The 22,121-nt window shown below is 41.6% G+C and overlaps 1 protein-coding gene across 1 annotated transcript; it reads left to right on the top strand.

Annotated features, from left to right (window-relative positions):
* Positions 1 to 16: 16 nt before the first annotated feature.
* acin1a (apoptotic chromatin condensation inducer 1a) lies at positions 17 to 15,790 on the top strand. The gene is made up of 18 exons (XM_067528820.1): positions 17 to 191; positions 2,269 to 2,334; positions 2,502 to 2,613; positions 2,804 to 2,859; positions 3,041 to 5,902; positions 7,256 to 7,402; positions 7,631 to 7,716; positions 10,051 to 10,108; positions 12,074 to 12,113; positions 12,320 to 12,462; positions 12,549 to 12,692; positions 12,835 to 13,030; positions 13,229 to 13,374; positions 13,495 to 13,602; positions 13,708 to 13,815; positions 13,900 to 14,206; positions 14,290 to 14,390; positions 14,505 to 15,790. Exons 1-18 carry the CDS (start codon positions 54 to 56, stop codon positions 14,832 to 14,834), a joined length of 5,148 nt encoding a protein of 1,715 aa, XP_067384921.1. The 5' UTR covers positions 17 to 53; the 3' UTR covers positions 14,835 to 15,790.
* Positions 15,791 to 22,121: the final 6,331 nt, after the last annotated feature.

Genomic DNA, 22,121 nt, shown 5'->3' with positions numbered 1-22,121 from the left:
GGTGGAAGGCGTTGCTCGTCGCTCTGGCAGGGAACTGACTAGAGGAACGGAAAATGGCGGACCTCGAAGACGTTACGCTGGACGGGAGACCGCTCCAGTCCCTCCGAGTAGCGGATTTAAAGGCTGCTCTTGAAGAAAGAGGACTCTCGAAAAGCGGCCAGAAGAATGCTCTAATTAAAAGACTCAAAGGGGTAAGTTCTTTTGCTGCTAAATGCTGGACCACGGTTGCTGCGAGCTAATGTTAACGATGAGACGGGCTGATGCTCTCTCGAGGGCCGACAACTGAGTATCGTTAACGTTACTGCCGAGCGGCGTAGTATTTATCGATGTTGACCACCACCACTCAACGGCGAAAATCTGTCTATTTACAGTACACAGTGGTCGAGCACTGTGTCCGCTGCGCACACATATAACACAAGATGCACTACAGAGAGTTCAGTCAACTTGGAGGCTAATTTGTAAGTGTGTGTTGGTTATGTTGTCCTGTTTAGCGTGTTAGCTTCCCTGGCTAACGTGAGTGAAGAGTTGGCCTTAACGACTGGCTTGTTGCTGTTTGTTCCCGTAAACGCTGTCTGTCCCAAGCGCTGTTCGCATGCACGAGTTTACCGGGGGAGGGGGGTGTAGCTAATGTTACACTAGTAATTTGGTGCTTCGATAAGTATTTTACTTCAGATATTGTAACGTTAAGTTACCTAGAGCAGTTTGCTGTGATCAAAAGTACAACGTTTTTTAATCCTTTGAAGCGCCATGATTCCTGAATGAGAACAAATGTTTACATTACGACAGGCACACAACCTTATCTCTTCCGCCATGAAAGTTTGGACATTGCGTTTTTTTTTTTTTTTTAAATTTAATACGGTTTTACGGTTTCTGTTTTTGCGGTGTTGCGCAATAAAAAAAGCAAGTGGCAGCTTACATTTGCTACTTCGCATTAAGCGATTTATTTTGTCCCAATTTAGCGTCGTAGCTCCAGCATCCTTTGTAAAAGTTGAACACCAAATTATTTTATATAAGCAGTTTGACAAAATGCGTCTATAAATAGTAATCGACACTGATAATTAGCAGGTTAATGTTAAAAAGTGTGAGTTTTGAATAAGAATTTGCATATAATTTAGTTCTATTGGCAGTCAATGAGAGCCACTGACCTTGAATGGTTACAATTTTCTCACTCGTTACATAAGGTAAATGTAGGCAGCATCAGTAAACCCTGTAATGTTTGGATCAGCATACATTGTGAAACTGTATTTGGATGTAATCTAATATTGTCACACTTCTTGTTTTCTGCTCTTGTTCACTGGTATTTGAGCATATACTTTTTTGTTTTTCTCCATTTCTGCATTGTTGAGTGTCAAAATAGAAGTACATGGAATTGCTTTAGGTATAAATGTGTACAATTTAATCTACTGTAAACTTTATCAGAAGCAACATTCTCTGAAACTGAACTTGCTATGGAAGAGAGGCAGTGATGCTGGATGATGTTTGATCTAGGGCTCCACCGTTTATATTGGCATCATCATTGTGATGTGCGCATACACAATAGTGATATATATCTTGTTTAACACAATGCAACTACTAATTCTTCACCCCCTCATACTATTTGTGATTTAAAACAAATGCACCCATAGTTGCAGTCTGCTACAAATTGAAGTTGATGTCAATAACTAACACTAGTCCACTGCAAAAAGTGAGACAAATATGTCTTAATTGAAAATATGTCAAATCAAGCATCACATTATAAGATTAGCTGGGAAGAAACTAAAGCTCCAAACCTGGATCCGCACTGCACATTTTAGTACTGTCAGATTTTATTTAAACAGTGGTGTTTGTACTTAAAAATTAATACTGGGATGAGGATACAGGCAGTGTGCAAAAGAAACATGGATCACATTTGCAGCATGAAGCACTAACTTACAAAACCACCTAAATCTTTCTAGAATGATTCATTCTCCTCAAATAGAACTATTTAAGTCATCTGGTGAAGATTTCTGTTTTATTTTTATCACAGAAAAAATTGCAATGTCAGTGTTTTTCCCATATCGTGCAGCCCTAGTTTCAGCTATGTTGATGACATGTCAAGGTCCACAGAGATTCACATATAGCATATGTAGCACAATTAAACTGATTACATTATGGACTACACAGTAGCTAGGCTGGTATAATGATCTAGATATTAACATTTTAAAACACTGGTGCCAGTTCTAACAGTTTTGAAAAAATGGCTGCCTGTTATTTACATTGTGAAAACAAAGTCTCTTTTCTTAACGACAGGCTCTGATGCTGGAGAATTTGCAAAGGACCTCAACTGCTCATATTGGACTACAGCCAAACTCCCAGGTAAGTATCTCCAAGACTGAAACCTCTCTACATGTAATGAAATCTTACATTTATTGTAAGATCTCATTACATGATAAAAAGGTGCATCAAAACAGTTGAATCCAATTTCTGCAAAAAGTATTTGGAAATGACCTTGAAAATCTTTTGAATCATTACTCGGTATTTAGATTGGCGAGGAAATGAGCCAGAACAGCTTTATCAAGCAGTATCTGGCTAAACAACAGGAGCTCCTGAGGCAGCGTCTGGAGAGGGAGGCTCGTGAAGCATATGAAACAAATGGTAAGTGTTAATAGAATCCTTCAGTGCAAATTGTGGGTTAGAACCTGCTCTCTGTTTTGGGTTTATCCTGCTTCAGTAAACTCACAGCATACCTTGTAGGGCAAACCAGTAAGAGGTAGAAAAGTCTCTTACTATAATCATCTTGCAAACAAAAAATTTTTGATTGTATTTATTTGTCTTTTGTAAATAGAGCAAGAGGATCACTCAGCGGTTAACAACAGTACCTCATGTCCTCCTCAACCCCAGGTCAGACATCACTTCCTCTCTTAAACATTGCAGTCAGATTTTTCATTTATCGTTGTCTGTAGATTATCTTTGTTCTATGTCAAACATTTATAAGTGGGTGTTTGTGCCATACCACTCACATTGAAGAACGTTATAATATTACAGTGACAATGAAGTCTCTGCTCCTTCCCGTTTTCATCAGGATGCTACCGGAGCACTGGCTGAGCAGCACAAGCCACCTGGCCCCTCTGGTGAAGAGGGATTGTTTGATGTGGGGAATGATAGAGATGTTAACAGGAACCAAGAGGCTGACATGTCTGGTCCTCCTGCTTCTGGCTCTGCGGCAGTGCGTGTTCCTGGTGGTAAACACCAGATAGAAAGGGGTTCTGCATCCAGTGAAGTTGCAGCTGACAGCAACGATGATGATAGTGAGGACGCCGAGGAGGATGGTGATGATGATGACTGGGACAGTGGTGCTCAGAGAAGCCTCAGAGAACCAGCCAGAGTTCCCACAACCAGAGAGAGGTCTGGAGCATCCTGTCAGCCTCAGCAGCAACACATCCCGTCCCTTTTGTCTCCTCAACTTCGTCAGCCAACGCCTCCTCCTTCTCCACCTCCTGAGTTGTCATTTCCCTTGCCTGACACCCCTAAACAGAGCCCCCCTAGTCCAGATGTAGCCCCAGTTAGGCGATCTCCCAGTACCTCTAGCTCTGGTTCTTCCAGCAGCGGCAGCCGCAGTAGCAGTCCTGAGCCACAGAGGAGTGGACATGTAGAGCGAAAGCCTGGCCCACTGACCCTTCTGGCACGTAAAATGGAGTCAGAAGGTGCTTTCTCTGGATCAGGCTGGCACGGTGGCGATGGTGAAGGTGACAGGCAGGACAGCAGTTCCCCTTCAGCAGTATCATTTTCTGGCCGAGGGCCTTCAGAAGGTCTAGTATCTGCCATCAGTCACATAGCCAACACTGCAGGCCATGTGCCATTTCCCATGATTCCAGGCACCAACCAGGGTGTCGTTGGAGCTAATTTGTCCCACATGCAAGTATCTGTAAATGTGCTCAAGGCGACCGCAACAGAAGAGAGGGACAGAGAGAGGGATTCACATATAGAAAGAGAAAAGGCACTTCAACTGGAAAGGCAAGAGAAGCAGCAAAAACTTGAACAAGAGCGAGACAGAGCTCTTGCACGGGAAAGAGAAGAAAGGCAGAGAGCTCTGGAAAAAGAGAGAATTGAGCGACAGCAGGCTCTAGAAAGAGAAGAACAAGAAAAAGCTTTGCAACGGGAGAGGGAACTTGCTTTAGAGCAAGAGAGGCAGGAGAGGGAACTTGCTTTGGCGAAAGAGAAGGAAGAGCAGGAGCAAGCTTTGGCACGAGAGAGGGCCCTGGAAGTAGAGAGGCAGAAGGAGCTAGAAAAACAGAGGGCCTTGGAGCTAGAAAGGCAGAAGGAGCTTGAAAGACAGATGGCTCTGGAGCAAGAGAATCTACAGAGAGAAAAAGAGGAGCGGGAGAAACAAGAAAGAGAAGCAAAGGAGAGAGCGATGGAGCTCGAAAGAGCCAAGGCTCTTGAACAAGCGAGGATAGAGAGGGAAAGGGCTTTGGAGACTGAGAGAAAGGAGAAGGAGAGAATTGAAAGAGAGAAGGCTTTGGTGCAAGAAAGGTTGGAAAAGGAAAGATTAGAGAGGGAGATGGCTTTAGAACAAGAGAGAATAGCGAGAAAGAAGGCCTTAGAGCAAGAAAGACTAGAAAGGGAGAGAGCCTTGGAGCAAGAGAGAATAGAGAGAGAGAAAGCTTTAGAATGGGAGAGAATGGAGAGAGAGAGGATGGATAGAGAAAAAGCTCTAGAGCAAGAAAGGTTGGAGAGGGAGAGAGCCCTGGAGCAAGAAAAGTTGGAGAAGGAAAAAGTTCTAGAGCAAGAGAGGGTGGAAAGGGAGAGAGCTCTGGAAAAAGAGAGGTTGGAGCTTGAGAGGAAAGAAAAAGAGAGAATTGAGAAAGAGAGAGCTTTGGAGCAAGAGAGAGTAGAGAGGGAAAGGGCCTTGGAACAAGCAAAGGAGGAAAAAGAGAAGCTGGAAAGGGCAGCTAAGGAGCAGGAAAGAATGGAGAAGGAAAGGGCTGAAAATGAGAGGAAAGAAAAGCAAGAGAGAGAGAGAGCTCTGGAGCAGGAGAAGGCTGAAAGGGAGAAGGCCTTGGAGAGACAAAAGAAAGAGGAGGAGGAAAGGGGCTTTGAACTTGAAAGATTGGAGAAGAAAAACGCCATGCAGAAACAAAAGGAGGAGCAGGAGAAGACCCAGGCACATCAGAAAGAGAAAGCTAATATGACTGAAAAGGAGAGGGAGAGTCACCTCCCTCCATCCAAACGTGGCCGTGAGATTGGTCTCACCCCCCTGCCCACACCTTCTACCCCCTTCACAGGACCAGCTAGAAAGTCATCAACAGAAGCACGAGAGCAGGACGCTGTTCATGCTCCAATGTCCCAGAGTGAGGCCCAAGCAGCAGCCCCCATGTCACCACAGTCTTCATTTAAGAAATTCCGGTTCTTTAGAGATTCCCTAATTCAGCCCCAATCTTCCTCAACTCCCATGGTTATTAAGCGGCCCCGTACCTTCAGTGATACCCCACAACCTCAGGGCTCACTTCTCTCCATCCCCACAAGTTCTAGTGAACTACAGCAGGAAGGACCCCAGCCCTCCTCTGAAGAGAAAGACCAACAGATGCCTCCAAAACAAGAGATGGCTGTCAGGCCACCGGGATCTGTTGGGACCATGTCTGAGAAGGAGGCCAAAGACCTTCTATCTGAAAATAAAAAACAATTAGAATTAGCAATGACCGAACACGATGCCAAGGAATCCACAAAAAAAGCAAAAGAAGATGATGAAGTGAAGGGTCCTGCAAGCCCAGTGAAAGATACACTGCATAGGGGAAGAGATGTAAAGAAGGAAAAGAAACAAACAAGACCAAGATCATCGTCTAATGATTCCTCTTCCTCAGAATCTGACTCGGGGTCCTCGTCATCTCGCTCTTCTGGGTCATCCACATCTTCTCAAGAGAAAACCACCTCCAGAGGTAGAAAGGTAAATGGAAACACCCCTCTGTCCCTAACATACAGTGCCCATTTTCTTTCCATCTTCAAATATAAACCATGGACTGTTGTCTTTGACTATGCTCAGATAACAGTCCACTGGGTCTAAAGTTTGAGCAAAATAGCAGTAAGCCATGAAAGTTATGGATTTTATCACTCAGTGATTCAGATGACATTATCACAACCGCTGCTGCTTTCTGCTGTGTCCATTTGCTGTGAGAAACATATTCTAATTCTAAAGCTAATTTTATGCATTCTATTCTGTGAATTAAGAGAACCTGGTTCAAGAGCTCTGCTTTAGGTTGTCAATATTTCATGTGAGATGATTTTTCCATAAAGTAAAACTTTCTTAGCCTGCCAAAGGCCCTATTGTGTATTTTATATTCTTCAGGTGGCCTCTTTACCTCTTAATATCTGGATGTCTAAATACATCATAGAGCTACTGTTGATACATACTTAACACTTAAAGGCTTTTACTGTGAATACTTGACAGTGTTGACAGTGCCATCAAGGAACGGGGAGGTTACAGGGAGCAGAGGTGAAGAAAGTGCAGGACTTTAAGTACTTAGGGTCAACGGTTCAGAGCAACGGAGAGTGTGGAAAAGAGGTGAAGAGGCGATTGCACGCAGGTTGGAACGGGTGGAGAAAAGTGTCAAGTGTGTTGTGTGATAAAAGAGTATCGGCAAGAATGAAAGGAAAGGTGTTCAAGACGACGGTGAGACCAGCGATGTTGTTAGAGACAGTGGCACTGAAGAAAAGACAGGAGGCAGAGCTGGAGGTAGCAGAGCTTAAGATGTTGAGGTTCTCTTTGGGAGTGACGAGGATGGACAGGATCAGGAATGAGTACATCAGAGGGACAGCTCATGTTAGATGTTTCGGAGATAAAGTCAGAGAGGCCAGATTGAGGTGGTTTGAACATGTTCAGAGAAGACATTGTGAATATATCGGTAGAAGGATGCTGATGTTGGAGCTGCCAGGCAGGAGGTCTAGAGGAAGACCAAAGAGGAGATTTATGGATGTAGTGAGGGAGGACATGAAGTTAGTTGGTGTGAGTGAAGAGGATGCAGAGGATAGAGTTAGATGGAGGCACATGATTTGCTGACCCCTGAAAGGGAACAGCCGAAAAGAAAAGAAGAAGAAGTTGACAGTGCCATCAAGGAATGCAAAAAAAAAAGCCGCACAAGTATTTTATAGTGAACTGTGTAGCACCCATAATCCCGCTGTATGCTAAAACGTGCTACAAATATATAAAACAATGGTGATGATCAGGTCATGGCCATAAGTTATTTAATAAATATTTGTTGTTAAGTCTGTAAAATATCCCTCTATTGTCTCTGTCTTTTAGGAGGGGAAACTTGAAGATTCTTCGACACAGCATAGTGTGACAGTAGAGACTGAGATTCTAAAGAAAACCTCAAAAGCCTCCCCTTGCAGAAAAGAGATATCTAAAGAAAAAAGTAACACAACTGCTGGCAGTGGCAGTCAAACCAAGGTAACTTACCTTAATACACCACCAAAACATTTTAACATCTGTGTAATATGTATGAACATCTTAACAACATACTCCTAAGAAAATAGATGTGCCTCTAATCAAGTTATGGTAGAGACAAATGTCACGAGGGCTTTGTATGAAAATACTTCAACCTAAAATGTATTTATTCACATTGCTTTTCATTTGTCATTTTTTTTTTTATTTATTTATTTATTTTTAAACCCCCAGAAATCTTCCATTGATGTACCAACCAGAGAGGACACACAAAGGAAGAGGAAGCACAGTGAGGAAGAGGAAGGAAAGGACAAAAAAAGGTGTTGAGTCTAACTCTTTTGAAACACATCTATGGTGTTTGTGTGTCAGTCAGTCAGTCAGATAAACATGGGTAAATTATTTTTCAAGCACCGTAGACTTAAGTAGACTGATGATAGGTCAAGCTACAGTACTACATACACCACTGTTTGGTCAACAGTATTTGAACTCAGGTTTTGCTCTGCTGTGATATTCAAACACATCTTAGTATACTTAAGGAAGCTTTTTATTCATTCATACAGTAGTTCTGTAGTTTCTTCTGTACACTTACAAACTCACAAATTAAATATTAAAACCCACACTGGAAATGTCAGTGAAAGGCAAGACTAGAAAGGCTTGCTAATTAATAAAAAGTTGGTTATCTGGTTACTTGGAGAAAGCATGTTATGTGGCTAATTGAAGAAAGAATTTACAATGTACTGCATTAGCCTAGTAAATCGACACATAGACAACAGGTTTCTCTGTCTTAAGTCCCCAGTCCTCCTCAGATTTTGACCTGGGTTACTTCATGTAAGTGCATGTAAATGCACTGAATGATAATACAGGTACTGCTTCCACTTGAATTTTAGGTTCTAGGAACTCTGAATATGAAAATGTGTAAATATTCAAATTGATATTTATATTTTGTTTGTCATTTTCATAAATTAGATTAAAGCATTTAAATTAACAAATGCTTTATTTGCAAAGGTTGAGGTTTGGCAGTATATATTGAGAAAAATAATTGAGCATGGTTCAAATCATAGTTGAACTTATTAAAGACTGGGATCTATTAAAACAACAACAATTAAAAACTTTCTGATATTTAAACACTTTTCTGAAGGACTTTGCTTTGATGTTTTCTCCTTGACTTAGATTTTTTGCTTGCTTAGTACCTCACTTGTAAGTTGCTTTGAAGAAAAGCGTCTGCTAAATGTAAATGGATCTGTTTCAGTGCAGGTGACTTGGAAGTTTTATTTTTAGGCGTTACTATGTGGATCCATTAAGTGGTAGAATTATTTAGTTGTAGTGGTATGTCAACAATTCTTTGAGTCGACATACTTTAAGTCTGGAGTATTGTTTAAAAACTACTTAAAACCTATATTTAAAACATTTAATAAATAATAAAAATCACTGGCAGTGGAGTCACCCTATTGGACCAATTTGTATTAAATGTGTTCTCATGGAAGTGTAAGAGGGTGAGCTAATTTTGCGGTCTTTTATGTTGTCCTTTGATGTTTTGGAATTGATAATACCCATCAGATCATACAGCATAATCCCACGAGTCTGTGCTTTGTGGTTGATGCTCAATTCTTGTCATAAGAGATGAAGGGTAGTGAATTTCCCATCAGGCGATTGATGAGACTGCCTTGCAGCCGGTGTGACTGAGAATATGCGGGTCCTTTTTTTTTTTTTTTTTTAATACATGATCTTTTTTTTTTTTTTTTTTTTTTCATTTTATTCGTTGCAACATGGCTGTGTTCCGTCGAAGGCTTTAGTTACCGATGCCGGCCTGTGGTTTTTCATACAGCGACTCAGCTAACCAGAAGGCGAAGCTTTGTCCGTGGCAGGTTTGGTTTGACAGAGGGGACGAACACGAAAGCGTTCAGAGAAGAGTAGGCTCTGGTGAGAGGGGGGTTGAGGGAGGAAAGAGAGGTGGCTCGATGCGACGCAGTGGATTTAGCAGCAGTCGCAGTCCGTGTGTTGCATTGGCACCGAGCAGTTTGTGTGTTTGCCGTGAAGTTCCCCGAGTGCTCACGTGTGCGCTCATGAGGATGGCATGAGAGCGGGAGGCGCGCGCTCATTTGTCAGGTATTGTGTAGCTGTCATTGAGCGTTTGGTTTAGTCTGGGCGAGCTAAGCGGGTCGGACAGAGGACTGCGGTGGGAGTGAATGTCTTGGCTCGTCTCCTTGAATTTGTTCTTTAAAATTAACAGCGACGCATTTGTGAAATAACAGTGATGGTGGTCAGCCGCGTGAGACGCGTTTAAGGCGCAGTTACTTAGCATCACGTTTACTCCTGGTCTATTTCAGTGGATTAGTTTCAACAGCTGCTGAGTTTTGTTTAATACTACCTTACCTTAAATCTAATTGCCGACAATTACCAAGTGATAACATAATAATTGTGGTTATGCACCCATATTTTTAATCCAATCTATTAATATTTTTTGTTATTCGTATATCTGAGCTAAACTTTCATATTCTCTTCCATTGCCTCAATTAAATTATGAATATATACTGTTCTATTAGTTTAACATGTTTGTTTTTTTTTAAAAAGATTTTCCCTCTTGCTCTGTCCTGACTAACCCATTTATCTGTGCCCTATTTATTTTTTCCCCCCTCACTTTTTACACTACACAGGCAGGTGAAGGAGACTGCCATGGCACAGTCAGAGAAGCTTCCAGAGACCAGTGAGGAGGTAAGGCACTGGAAGAATCACAAATCATCTTGGTCCTCAGTGCTGTCAGTAGCCAGGAATGGGTGAACCCATTTGAGCCTTTGTAGTTGTGTGATTTGCACATTGGTTTTATTAATCTGGATAGCATACACAGTTTTGATGTCAATGTATGTTAATATTTTTATTTTTTTTTTGATCAAGATCTTTCAGTTACGTTTTTTTTAAAATCCATCAGATGATCAATTGACCCCTTTAGTAGAATGTGTCTAGGAAGTCCCAATTTTTTAATTTGGCTGTTTGTAAAACCTTTGTTGGCACTGTCCTGGGCAGAAACAGCAAGGGTATTTTCTCACTGTGGCTGATGTTTAAACCCCAAATGATTGCTTTGTTATAAAGGTGCTCATGCCTCTTCCATTGCCCCCTAACGGTACCTGCATACTACCTCTACTGCTACTGCTGCACCTGTTCCACTGTCCCCAAGAATCCAGAGTTGACCTCGGGTAAGCCCCAGAGGCTGCACTGCAGAGGGACACCCCTAACAACAAAGGCTGCCACATTTTCACCGATCTGTCTGGCAAGAGCTGTTGTTTGGACGAGAACATTCAAAGAAGGGGCTGGCTAGTCCATGTCAAACCTCTCTTTGCCTTCTTTCCACTATTCCTGCGTTATGACGTTAAAATCAACATGGAGAACAGACGAGCAAAGAAGTGTGCTCACATCAAGTCAAAACTGCTGTTAAAACATAACTGGCTAGTTTTCAGATTGTTTGACTTGGGGACATTTGAACCCCTTGCAAAAAATCTTGGGCTTTGTGGACATGTTTTTAACGTGGTTAAAGAATTGTAGGATGCTCAAGGACATTTTGGATTTTTGTTTTAATCTCTTGGAATTGGATTCCGATTTCTTCAGCCAACACCCCTCTTGGATACCAAGTGGCTTTTTATCTGGACTTAATGGGCTTGACTGTATTTATTTGAACTGAAGGAGTTTTCATTAAAGTCCCTTTCTACAACAGCCATTGCCAGATTTGTGCAACTCTGTGACTGTCAGTATGAAGTTACTCCTCCCAAAATAAAGCTGCACTTTAAACCAAAATTTTGAATTTGTGAGCACAGTGACTGTTTACAACACTCTTCCTCTGGTCTGCTACTAAAAGGACTTGCCAAAACACCTGACTGCTTTTGCAAAAAGCATTTTCAAGCCCCTACCCAAATGAACTATTGATACCAACCGTCCAGCCAGCAAGCTTTCAGATTTCCATCCAAACTTCTCAGCCACCTTTGAATGGACCCTTGTTGCCTAGATACAGTACATGCAGTCGTGATTGGGCCATATCCAAACCAGTAAGGATCAGGTGTCAGTGGTACCAGGGAATAAGTAGTAATTTTTACTCAATGTTATATTTCATATTGTTATTTTGCAAATGCTTAGTTTTCACTCATACTCTGTATTTTTTGCTGGAAGAAGCATCCTTTTTTTTTTTTTTTTTTTTTTCGACCTGGATCTTAGTGTGGCTACTGCAGTTTGATCAAATTTTTTCCAAATCTCTTGTTTTATATCATTTTAATCTTCCTTTAGTTTTACAATTACTTGTGTTAAACTACTTGTAGTTGATTTTTCTATCCAGGCATAAAATTTAAATATAAAAAAATGCTTCTGGAATTTAAAATGCAGTATTTCCAATAGATCATTGTTTCATAAAGACTGCAGCTATTGTTTACTCTTCGAAGTTAGGTATACTCTTTAATTTGTCCGTGTAGATGAGCAAATACATATGAATGGCACACCGTTAATTTAAATGCAAAAGAACACAATTCAGTGCCATTACTCATTTTGGAGAACACTGCACAGCAGTTTCTATCATACACGTAGGCGTTCCCTACTTGCCCCCTTTGTTATTATTGTTCCTGCAACCTCTGTCCTCTCATAGTGCCAGTCTCTCACCTCTCCCACGTTTTTTGGGTTGTCTGTCTTCTTGTTTTTCAGATACCAAAAGTCTTCTCAGCTCGTAAGATCTCGCTTAGCAGTGAGTGCCCCTCTTTGTCTCTCTTTTTGTTTAACAGCATTCATAGTGATCATTAGTGTTAGTATTTAAATGTTGGTATTAAAAATGTAGTCTTAGCTGTTGAAAAGTCTTCATAAGTCCTAATGCTGTTTGCAGGCTCTGGATTTTTGATAGTGTTAAAATACTGCAGGTATTTGTGATGTCGTCATAATTTCTTTACTTACCAGGCACCAAATTGTCCCCGGGCACTGGGAGCACAGAGGGTGAGCAGGAGTCTGGGGCGGCAGGTGGTCGCAAGAGGAGGTGGGGCTCTAGCACAGCAGTTACTGCCAAGAAACCTTCCATCAGCATTACCACAGATTCACTTAAGGTATTTACAGCATAGTAAGACTGTAAGTCAATCGTACTCGATGTCTCATTCGTCAAATGCACTTATTGTGATTTCATTTCCTTCAGTCGCTGATTCCAGACATCCGACCTTGTCTTGGCCAGGAGGCAGTAGTGGACCTGCATCCAGAGGAAGCTGTTCTCTCGGGGGCCGAGGATGAAGACAGGGAGCGCTCTGACCAGGACCTCCAGATTCGTCGCACTGTCACACAGGTCAGATTACGACATGCCTTGTTTGAATGAGAAATTGGGGAAATTATTTTTAATCTGATACACAAAGTGCTGTTTAGGGCTGGAGTTATCTCTATTGGAAATTCTTGGGAATATCTTGTGTTCACCCCTTCCTATGTTGAAGGTGGTGCACTCAGACAGCCAGGAGAATGGACAGAAAGAGGAGAAAAAGACCAGTCATGAGGAGGTAGAGGAGGAAGATCTACAGGGAGAAGGAGAAACAACAAAGGTGCATGAAGAGAAGATGGACACCTCCTTTCCTGGAGCTGTGGAAACCCAATCCCTATCAAATACCAGCCATGATGTAGAAATCAACACTGGTAATAAAACTATCTCAGTCTTTCTATAATGTTCTGTTCTATAGTGGTGTTCTATCTATTCTCAAGAATTTGATACATTATTGAAACCATATCATTTATTTGAATTAACATTAATACAGTATTAGCAAATTATATAATTTAACTACTGTGCACATTATTAGTACCAAAGCATTGACGTATCTGTCTTCTTTATACAAGTGACCCCCAGCGACACCCTAATTCGTCGCTCTATCAGCCAGCAGAAAACAGGTGTTTCCATTACAATCGATGACCCTGTTCGCACAGCCAAGCAGCCATCACCACCTCGTGGCAAAGTCTCCAACATTGTTCACATTTGTAACTTGGTGAGTTAACATAATTGCTTTGAACAGAGGTGAATTAGTTCATACTATGCAAATGACCAACAAATGTGCTAAAATGCAAATTTATAGTATTTACTCTAATTGCTATGTTATATTGTTTAGGTGAGGCCTTTCACTTTGGGACAGCTCAAAGAACTGCTCAGCAGAACTGGTACCCTGATGGAGGAGGGCTTCTGGATTGACAAAATCAAATCTCACTGCTACGTCACTGTGAGTTACTACAAGTGTGTGTTTGTGCTTAAGATGGCTGTATCTTGGATCGAGAGTAAATTGAGCCTGTCGATGGGATTTTGAAAAATTACTTTCTCTGTTTAGTACTCTAGCTCAGAGGAAGCAATCGCCACAAGGGCAGCTCTTCATGGAGTGAAATGGCCCCAGAGCAACCCAAAAGTTCTCAGTGTAGATTTCTCCCAGCAGGATGAGGTAAGACCTCAGGGTTATTACTTTTGATTTATCTGGTAAGCCCACAGTGCCTGCTTGTGGCAAATGCATTTCTCTGTTTTGCAGCTGGATTTCCACAAAGGCTTGGGTGCAGCTGACAAACCCGGGGCAGAGGAACAGGCTCCTGGCTCTGGGCGTGGTCGATCATCAGGCCTTCCTTCCCTCCTCCCAGAGCGAGATCAGTGGGCTGAGCGTGAACGTGAGATGGAGCGGCGGGAGAGGGGCCGAGCAGAACGGGAGTGGGATCGTGACAAAGTTAGAGAGTTTGGAAAGCCTGGAGAAGAGAAAGAGGGAGGTCCACGAAGATCACGCTCCAGGGAGAGACGGCGTAAGGAGAGGGGAAAAAGCAAAGAGAAGAAGACAGAAAAGAAGGGTAAGACCTACAAAAATATGTGAACAAGTGTTTTATATCAGCATTAAGTAGACTTGTAATATTGTGTCTGTTTTCCCTTGCAGAGAAAACCGCTGAGGATCCCCCTGCAAAGCTGCTCGATGACCTGTTTCGTAAAACTAAAGCAGCTCCTTGCATATACTGGCTTCCACTTACAGAGGAGCAGGTGACAAAATAAACTGTTGGCTTGGTGCTTTTATTACTTAAATACACGGGCTATTCATATGCATATGGCATGTAAATTCTTGACGTCTTGCTCTGTGCATTCTCTTTATTTTAGTTTGTTCAGAGAGAAACTGCCAGAGCAGAACGGATGAAGGAGCGTGAGAAACGTAGGAAGGAGCAAGAAGAGGAGGAAGACAAAAAAAGGGAAGAGGAGCGCAAGGAGAAGATCAAAGCTGGAGGGAGCACAACAGGAGACCGAAGTGAGGGGGAGAAGGACAAGGAGAGAGAGAGAGAGAGAGAGAGAGACCGAGGTAGAGATAGAGACAGGGAAAGGGAGAGGGAGAATGACAAACGCCGGGATGGCTATCGTAGGCCAGCAGGAAGCGGGGCAGGCGGGGGCCGACGCTCACGCAGCCGTAGTGATCCTCGGGAAAGGCGGCGCTAGTGGCAAATCAACTGATGGAACTGTCTAAGAGACCCCCCTCTTCCATTTGCCTTTCACTACATGTACTTTGATACAACAAAGGACCAACTGATGTCATCACCATCTGTCAAAGTATCACTTTTTTTTAAAGCACATCTACACCTACACAGTCATGCTTAAAGGGGACCATGATTTTGCAGTGTTGTTTCCCAGAGTGCTATATGTCTCACAACTATCAAAGTTTGATAACGTTTTCTTTTTACATTTGCCTCTCCTTTTTCTTTGGTTCTTTTGGTTTTGGCCTTGATGGCAAAGCAGTATGGCACACTGGGTGTTTTTAATTATATCCCCAATGTTGTCAATTTCCCCAAGTGTAGGTGCCAATTATCATTTGCAGTCAGTTGCTGTTGCCTCATTGTCAATCAGCTCTGCATTTTGGATGAGGAATCCTTATGTTGCTGCATGTAGTTCAAGGCTTCCCTTGCCAGTTCTGCCTAAAGAGAAATCTTGGTAATCTGGCTTTATAAATCTGAAAATATTGGAAGTGTGTTCGGAATTTTGTACAGACATATAGGATTAATCAAAATCATGTCTTTAAATGAGGCAGCTCCAGGTATTTTTGGAGAGGTGTGGAATAACTACTAAGGCAATGCAATGCTCATCTTGTCTCCCTCTGTTTAGTTAAAAAGATGAGAGAATTCTCTGGTGGAGAGAAACTGTCTGTCACACCTGACACAATTTATGATTATGCCCTTACCATTGATTCTCCTCCTCTTCCTTCAGTTCTCTTACCCTGTAGTATCAATACAGGCTGAGGAGGGGAGGTTGCATTATGAGTTTTCTCACCAATGGTTTTAATATTGTTTTTTTTAATCGTTATTTTATCATTTAGTACAAAGGTTTGTTTCTGTTTTTTAATTGCTTTGAGTATGCCTATCAGTGGTGAATGTACAAATAATAAAAACAGTTTGAAATTATTGGGATGTTTTTTTGTTTTGTTTTGTTTGTTTTGATTTTTCAGTTCTTCCTGTTATGCTTTTGCTCATTAGGCTGTGGCTGGGACACCGGTTGTCTTTCTTTCTACCACTTCCGGTTGATACTGACCACTGCATACCCTGACCTGCCAATTTTGAGAAATTCTGACCAAGTTTTTTGGCCATTACTGTTTGCCTCCAGTCCGTGAAATGGATACACTTTTCCTACTTCAGCACAAGAACTGACTGTTGCACGCTAATTATATTGCAGCCGTTCACGGGGGGCATTGTGACAAGATGATCAGTATTATTCACTTCATTAGATGGTGTATATACACAAAATAGGTTCTGTCACTCTTCAAAAAATATTCTTATTGTAAGGTAAATTGGTGGTTACACCAAGAATCCACAAGGTGTCAGTCACACTGCATTGTGACTTAGCTCAGACATGGCATTTGACACCAGGAGAATGACTTATGTGGTGATGTCCAACTCAGTCCTGATAATTGGAATTCTTTAATACATAAACAATATTCCAGTAATGTCAACAGTCCTTGTTCTGGCAAATGCCCCTTTCTCTAGTGGAATGTCACAGAAAATAGAGAAATAAAAAAAAAAATTCTCATATATTTTAATGTGGGTATGACTGTGTGGGAATGTTCACTATCTTTACCGTCCATTTTTTGGGTTACCTGTCATCCTGTTGTATGTAATTCATGCATTTGCCCTCATGCCTATTTTGTTGCTTTGTTCTATCTCTCAAGTCTTGACGTTCATCCTGCAGAGCTCAGCAGTGCTTTTATGTAATTACAGCCCTATAGTCGCTGAGCATAACATTTTTCTGCCCTGATGCAACTCAGTTTGTCTGGACTCTGCAAGGACCAGTGAATCCTTCATCCTGGCATGTCTGTGGCTTCCCAATAACACATTTCTAACTGGGACAGCCTAGTTGGAATGAGAACACAGGAATAATCCATCTCTAATGGCCGTTTATCTAGCATGCTGAAGATACATTTTCTAATAGAAAATGTATGTGTGTCTCTCGGTTTTTTTGCCAGGCAGCGGGGGGTTTGTGGTTAAGTTGAACTTGAGGGCAAAGTGCTGATACCTTGGAGAGTATTAGAGGTTTAGAATAGAGTGTTGACGTCAAAGAAACAAGATTGTGAAACTGTTGATAAGCCTATGAAGTTGAGGTCATGAAAGTTGAGAATTAAGTTTTTCATTTTTTTTTTCACCAAATACTGAGGGAAACAGCTGGCTCTTTAGATCAATAGGAGGAAGGTAGTCAAACATGAGTTTAGAGCTTTGTTACCAAAAGTGTCAGTTTGTGCAGACAACACTGAAATGTGCAGCTTGTTGTCAGTCATGGTGTCCACAGCATTGGATATCACACCCCTTTATAGGACGTATGGTCAGGTGATGACAATACCACACCATCCCTCTGTTGGGTTTAATGTTGAGGTAAACCGTGGTCAACATGGGAAAAATTAAAAATGACTGTGATTGACAGGTTTTAGAACACACGTACCTTGTTATGTATGGGGATTGCTGCAAATGGCTGCATCTGAAAGATATAATTTATTTTTTTTTATCTGCCAGCGGTCTGATCAGTCACGATGTCCAAATCCTAATAGTAACAGGCCTGAGAGAAATTATTTTTCCCTCTTAAGAGGTAAATATAGGGCGTTGTGCACACCTACATTGGTATTTTTAAAAACATGGCTTTTCTAATGCTTTTTTACTGAAAACAAACATTTTGAAAAACTGTTTAGGGTGAAGATAATTGAAAACTTTTCAGCATTTGACGTGTGGACAGTAAAACTGGGGATTTTACTGCTGCTGTTTGTAATAACACCATTCAAAGTGGACCCCAGCTGAGAGAGAGTGAGACAACACAGTCGCGGTCCAGTGAGCTATTAAAGTGGTTACATTCTAAAACACAAACATGACTACAGCTCTTAGCAAGTATTTTCTGTGACTACAGCTTTTGTTTTTTCACCAATGGTTTTAATATTGCAGCAGAAGAACTACTGTACACATTGCTGTTATGGCTTAATGCTGGTTGTGATAGAAAGGTGTAGGGAAACACAGTGCATGTAGCATATGGGGCAGCATAGCCCACACTGACCTGACCACATTTACATTTACATTTAGTCATTTAGCAGACGCAATTTTATCCAAACCGACTTACAAGTGACGTACAAGGCAAGCGAGAATCTAAGGGAGAAAAACATCAAAGCAAAGTCCTACCAGAAAAGTGTTCACGTTTCACTAGATGCAAGTGCATCTTTTTTTTATTAATATAGATTTAAGTGCATAGGAAGATGCGGAAGTGTTTTCAGCAGTTTTTTGAATATTGACCACCAATAAAAGCGCCTATAATATTGACTGCATGTACACTGTTCATCTGGGGAAGTGAGGAGAGCAAAATTCAAATCCATAAAGGCTTTCACTCTCGTGTGGGTCAGAGGTGTTTTGGAGGTAAAAGGTGGACCTCCTCAATATTAGGCACATCCTAATATAATAAATGTTCATTGTTAACACACTATAAATTCTAATTAGTTAACCTTAGTGAAAGCATGCAAATCAATCGCAGGAAAACAATAAGTCGACATGAAATTGTAATTTGTACCAACAAATGCTTGTTTATAAATACTTAGTTGTTAGTTATAATTAAAACTCATAATTGTAGTTTTTAAAGCAGCTGGTTTGCTTTTTTACTCAAGGTGTATTAGTGTTAATAAGTGTTTACAGTGCAGTGCTTGTGTGAACAGAATTGGTTTTTTTTTAACAAAGGAGCAGCAACACCTGAGCTGTCTATCCTTGGAAAACAGACCTCTCACCCACCCACCCACCTCTTCTAAGAAGAGGTGGGTATAGTTCTATAGTTCTTTTCTAGTGCCACACTCTTAAGAGAAATCTGAAAAATGTAACATTCAAAACTGCTTACTACAGCATTAATTCAGGATGAGCGCAGTCCTCTGAGTTAATTCCAAGACCAGGAAGTCCTGGACCAACTCAGCTCAATGGAATTTTAGCCTTGTTTAAGACTGTTGAACCCAACAAATCTGGAGGGGAACAGCTGGACAGCAATGTGTCCACTTATACAGAGATGATTCAAGAGAATATTTGTACAGTTGTGGGTCTTTTGCAGACAACCTGTGTCTGCTGTAGACCTCAGGCCAATGGTAAAGACCTCAATGACCAGCCAGTCAGCTGAGCAAGGCCACTCTTATGCTGATGAGTGGGCAGTAAAAACAAAATGTTTCTGCTCTGTAAGCAGTCCCCTCACCATGTCCTCTACACCTCCCCTTAGTGTAACCACATATGTCTTTGTTTGGAACTCAGCACAGAGGCCCTCCAAGCTCCACTTTCAAAGAAAGCCTCTGATGTGGCCTTTCTGATCTTTCTCTGTTTCACTGACTTTACTCTAACTCTCCTCTGCCTGAGTTTTTCTTTCTGTATTTATCCTATTTATTCAGTTTCCGTCACGCTTGCTCTCTCTTTCACATGCATATTTCTTAAAATTTGTATTTTATTTTATTTTTTTGTTGTGAAGGGACGCTGGCCTGTGCCATGAAAACACATGTGAGAAGGGCTTTAAGGGTTGATGAAAGACTTGACAGGCAGTCTTACCTATTCTTAAACTTCCTTTGATATATACATACCCACCCCCTCCTCTTTCAGCCCACTCTTCTTGAGTCTCTCCCCTTCTCTTCTCTGTGATGACATGTATGTGTTAATGGAAACCAGATTGTGGCCTTTTGCATTGGAAGAGGCAATAAGAAAAAGAAGAAACATGCATGAGGTTGTATGATACTTCATACACAGACTGACGGAGAGGTGATCAGGGTGAAGATGAAGAATAAGGAGTTTGGCCATCTTGTTCCCGCTCTGAAGAGCTCAGTGACTTTACATTTACTTATATTTAAATATATACATCTAGATGCCATTTCCCTATGGATATGACTGGGTCAGGGAGAGTGTAGCTGAGCTTGTAGAACCTGAATCAGCAAGTATGATTGAGGTGTTTTCCTGCCAGGCTTGGGAAACCATACCATATGAGACATGGGTTTAAACTAAGTTTGAAATGTTGATTGTTCAACTTCCTTGCACCTGTGTTTTTTCACCCACACAATACCCCCCTCCAACAGTTAAAAAGAGCCTGCTCCCACTGCACCACACCCAATCTAAAGTGCACACATTCTGTTAACATACAGAACATAACAAAGCAGGGTGTAAGCGGATTCAGCACTAAAGCAGAGAAAATTGAGATTGGGACAGTTTGGGCACACAAAAATATGTTTAACTAATGAAGGAAAGTTATTTTCCGTGCATAGCTTCGAGTGTAGCTAAATGGAATAATAAAATGCAGACAAAACGGAAAAAGGATTAGCTATTGATCCCTTCCACTGGCAGTGTTTACCCCAAATAAACGGTGCGAGTGAGAGAGAGAGAAAGCATGAGACAGCAAATGCAGCAGCTCAAAAAACTACTGCCATCTTGTGTGTTGTGTTTATTATCTTCTTTAAAGGTCAACACATTTTCTTTTTTGAAACTGTGAATAAAAGAGCGCATAAATGGCTGCATCCATTTACTGTTCATGCTGGCTTTACTGTGAAAAAGTCAATAATACCCACGTTTATTCATTCAGTTGATGGTGGAAAATGTACCCCGCAGTGAGGGTCCTAACACAAAGATAAACTGCATTCTGAGAGTGTAGGAGCTTTGTCCAAACTGGAAACTGTAAACAGGGACATCTTGATTTGCTGCATCCACTGTGAACTTTTTCATAAAGTTTCTCATAAAATGTTCAACTTTAAACGCTAACTTTAAATTGTGAGCCATTAAAGGACATGACAATTTGTAAGTCGAAAATACGCCCCGGTAGTGGTGCTGGTCCCTAAATGGTCACTAAACAAATCATTCTGGATACACTTTGGCCACAAACAAAGGCAATGACATCACCTCCACTCTTTGGTAGAGGAAGGAGCGAGCTCACGTCCTTTACATCCTATACCTATGTGTTTTTGGTTAGCAGTAAGGAAACACAAAAGATGGCAAACCCCCTGTTCCTGTTTGTTAAACTAGTGCTGGGTGCAGGATGTGGCAACACGTTAACCGATGCAAATGAAAACCATGTGTAACCTATGTAACCACTCACCAGTTCTCTTTCGAAATGCCCCTTTCCACCATCCCACATCCTTGTTGCCAGGCAGAGTGCAACACCAGCCATTCTCTGTTCATCATTCATTCTCATTTAATTAGAAAGTTGCTCAGTGTTCTCTCTGAGGTTGGTCCTGAACTTACAGTATGGTGTTCAGGCTGCTATTATGAGACACAATGGCTTAAAGCAGGATTTCCCCTGTTGGGAAGTTTCCATTCATCCACTTGCTGTCTATGCCAACTGAAACAGACACAGGAAGTGTCCAGTGCACAAAAAGACAGAAACATAAAAGGAGCTTGGTAATGGTATTTGTTGAGTAGACTTAAACCTACAGAGATGACCTATTAAAAATTGTTGATGTAATTTGACACTTGGCATGGAGCTAAGATTGGAGAAAATCCTATTTGTAGGAAAAGGACTGGAATTGGGGCTAGAAATGACCTTTTCACTTGTCTGTGTGAAATGTGAGAGCGAGAGGAGTGGAGAAGGTTGGACGAGTCCAAGACATTGTGGTGTAGGCTTTTGTTGGAGTTGGTGAAAAAAAGAAGTGAGTCATTTTGCAGACAGTGAAGAAAAGATCTCCACTTACACAGAGGGAAGAGAAAAGAGAGGACTGTGGGGATGAATTATGCTGAGACGATTCATTTTTCACTCTGCAGAATCAGCTGGGGAAGACAGAAAACATCAAGTAGTGACCCGCAGCTAACTCTCTGATTTGTGTGCAGGTCACAGAGACGAGCAGGGCAAGAAAAACACGACAAACAACCACACATACTGAAACCTGCTGTGGACAAAAAACAAACAAATAAATAAATAAAATAGCACACAAGCTTTGCATTACATATCCTTTACTGTTACCTTGATATTGTCAGGAAAGCCAATTAAACAGATCCTTACCTACTCCCATCCCCCTTATTGCTGTGTCCTGCTGTGAGTCTGGCCCACATGATGCAGTTGGAATTCCAGATGTTGTTCATGGAATTCTGCTTCATCTCTGGCTTCCAAATGTGACTTAACCCTGCTCACTCCTCCTTCGTCTCCTCCTCCCCCCTTGACTCCCACCCAAAAATCCTCGTGACTTCGCTCCCTAGCCCCAGCTCTTCAAAACACTGCAGCAAAGTGGAGACAAATGGGCGCCCTAAATCTTTTCGACACAATAGGAAAATA

The sequence above is a fragment of the Channa argus genome, chromosome 14 (genome assembly GCF_033026475.1).
Source record: "Channa argus isolate prfri chromosome 14, Channa argus male v1.0, whole genome shotgun sequence".
Classification (NCBI taxonomy): domain Eukaryota; kingdom Metazoa; phylum Chordata; class Actinopteri; order Anabantiformes; family Channidae; genus Channa; species Channa argus.
The sequence above is the reverse complement of the archived record's forward strand: the minus strand, read 5'-3'. Positions and strand labels throughout refer to the sequence as shown.

What these genes read in the sequence shown, in the direction of transcription:
- acin1a (XM_067528820.1), top strand. Translation starts at nt 54, where the DNA reads ATGGCGGACCTCGAAGACGTTACGCTGGACGGGAGACCGCTCCAGTCC. An exon ending in TAATTAAAAGACTCAAAGGG is followed by an intron (nt 192 to 2,268) that starts GTAAGTTCTTTT and finishes TCTTAACGACAG; the next exon opens with GCTCTGATGCTGGAGAATTT. An exon ending in GCAGTGGCAGTCAAACCAAG is followed by an intron (nt 7,403 to 7,630) that starts GTAACTTACCTT and finishes TTAAACCCCCAG; the next exon opens with AAATCTTCCATTGATGTACC.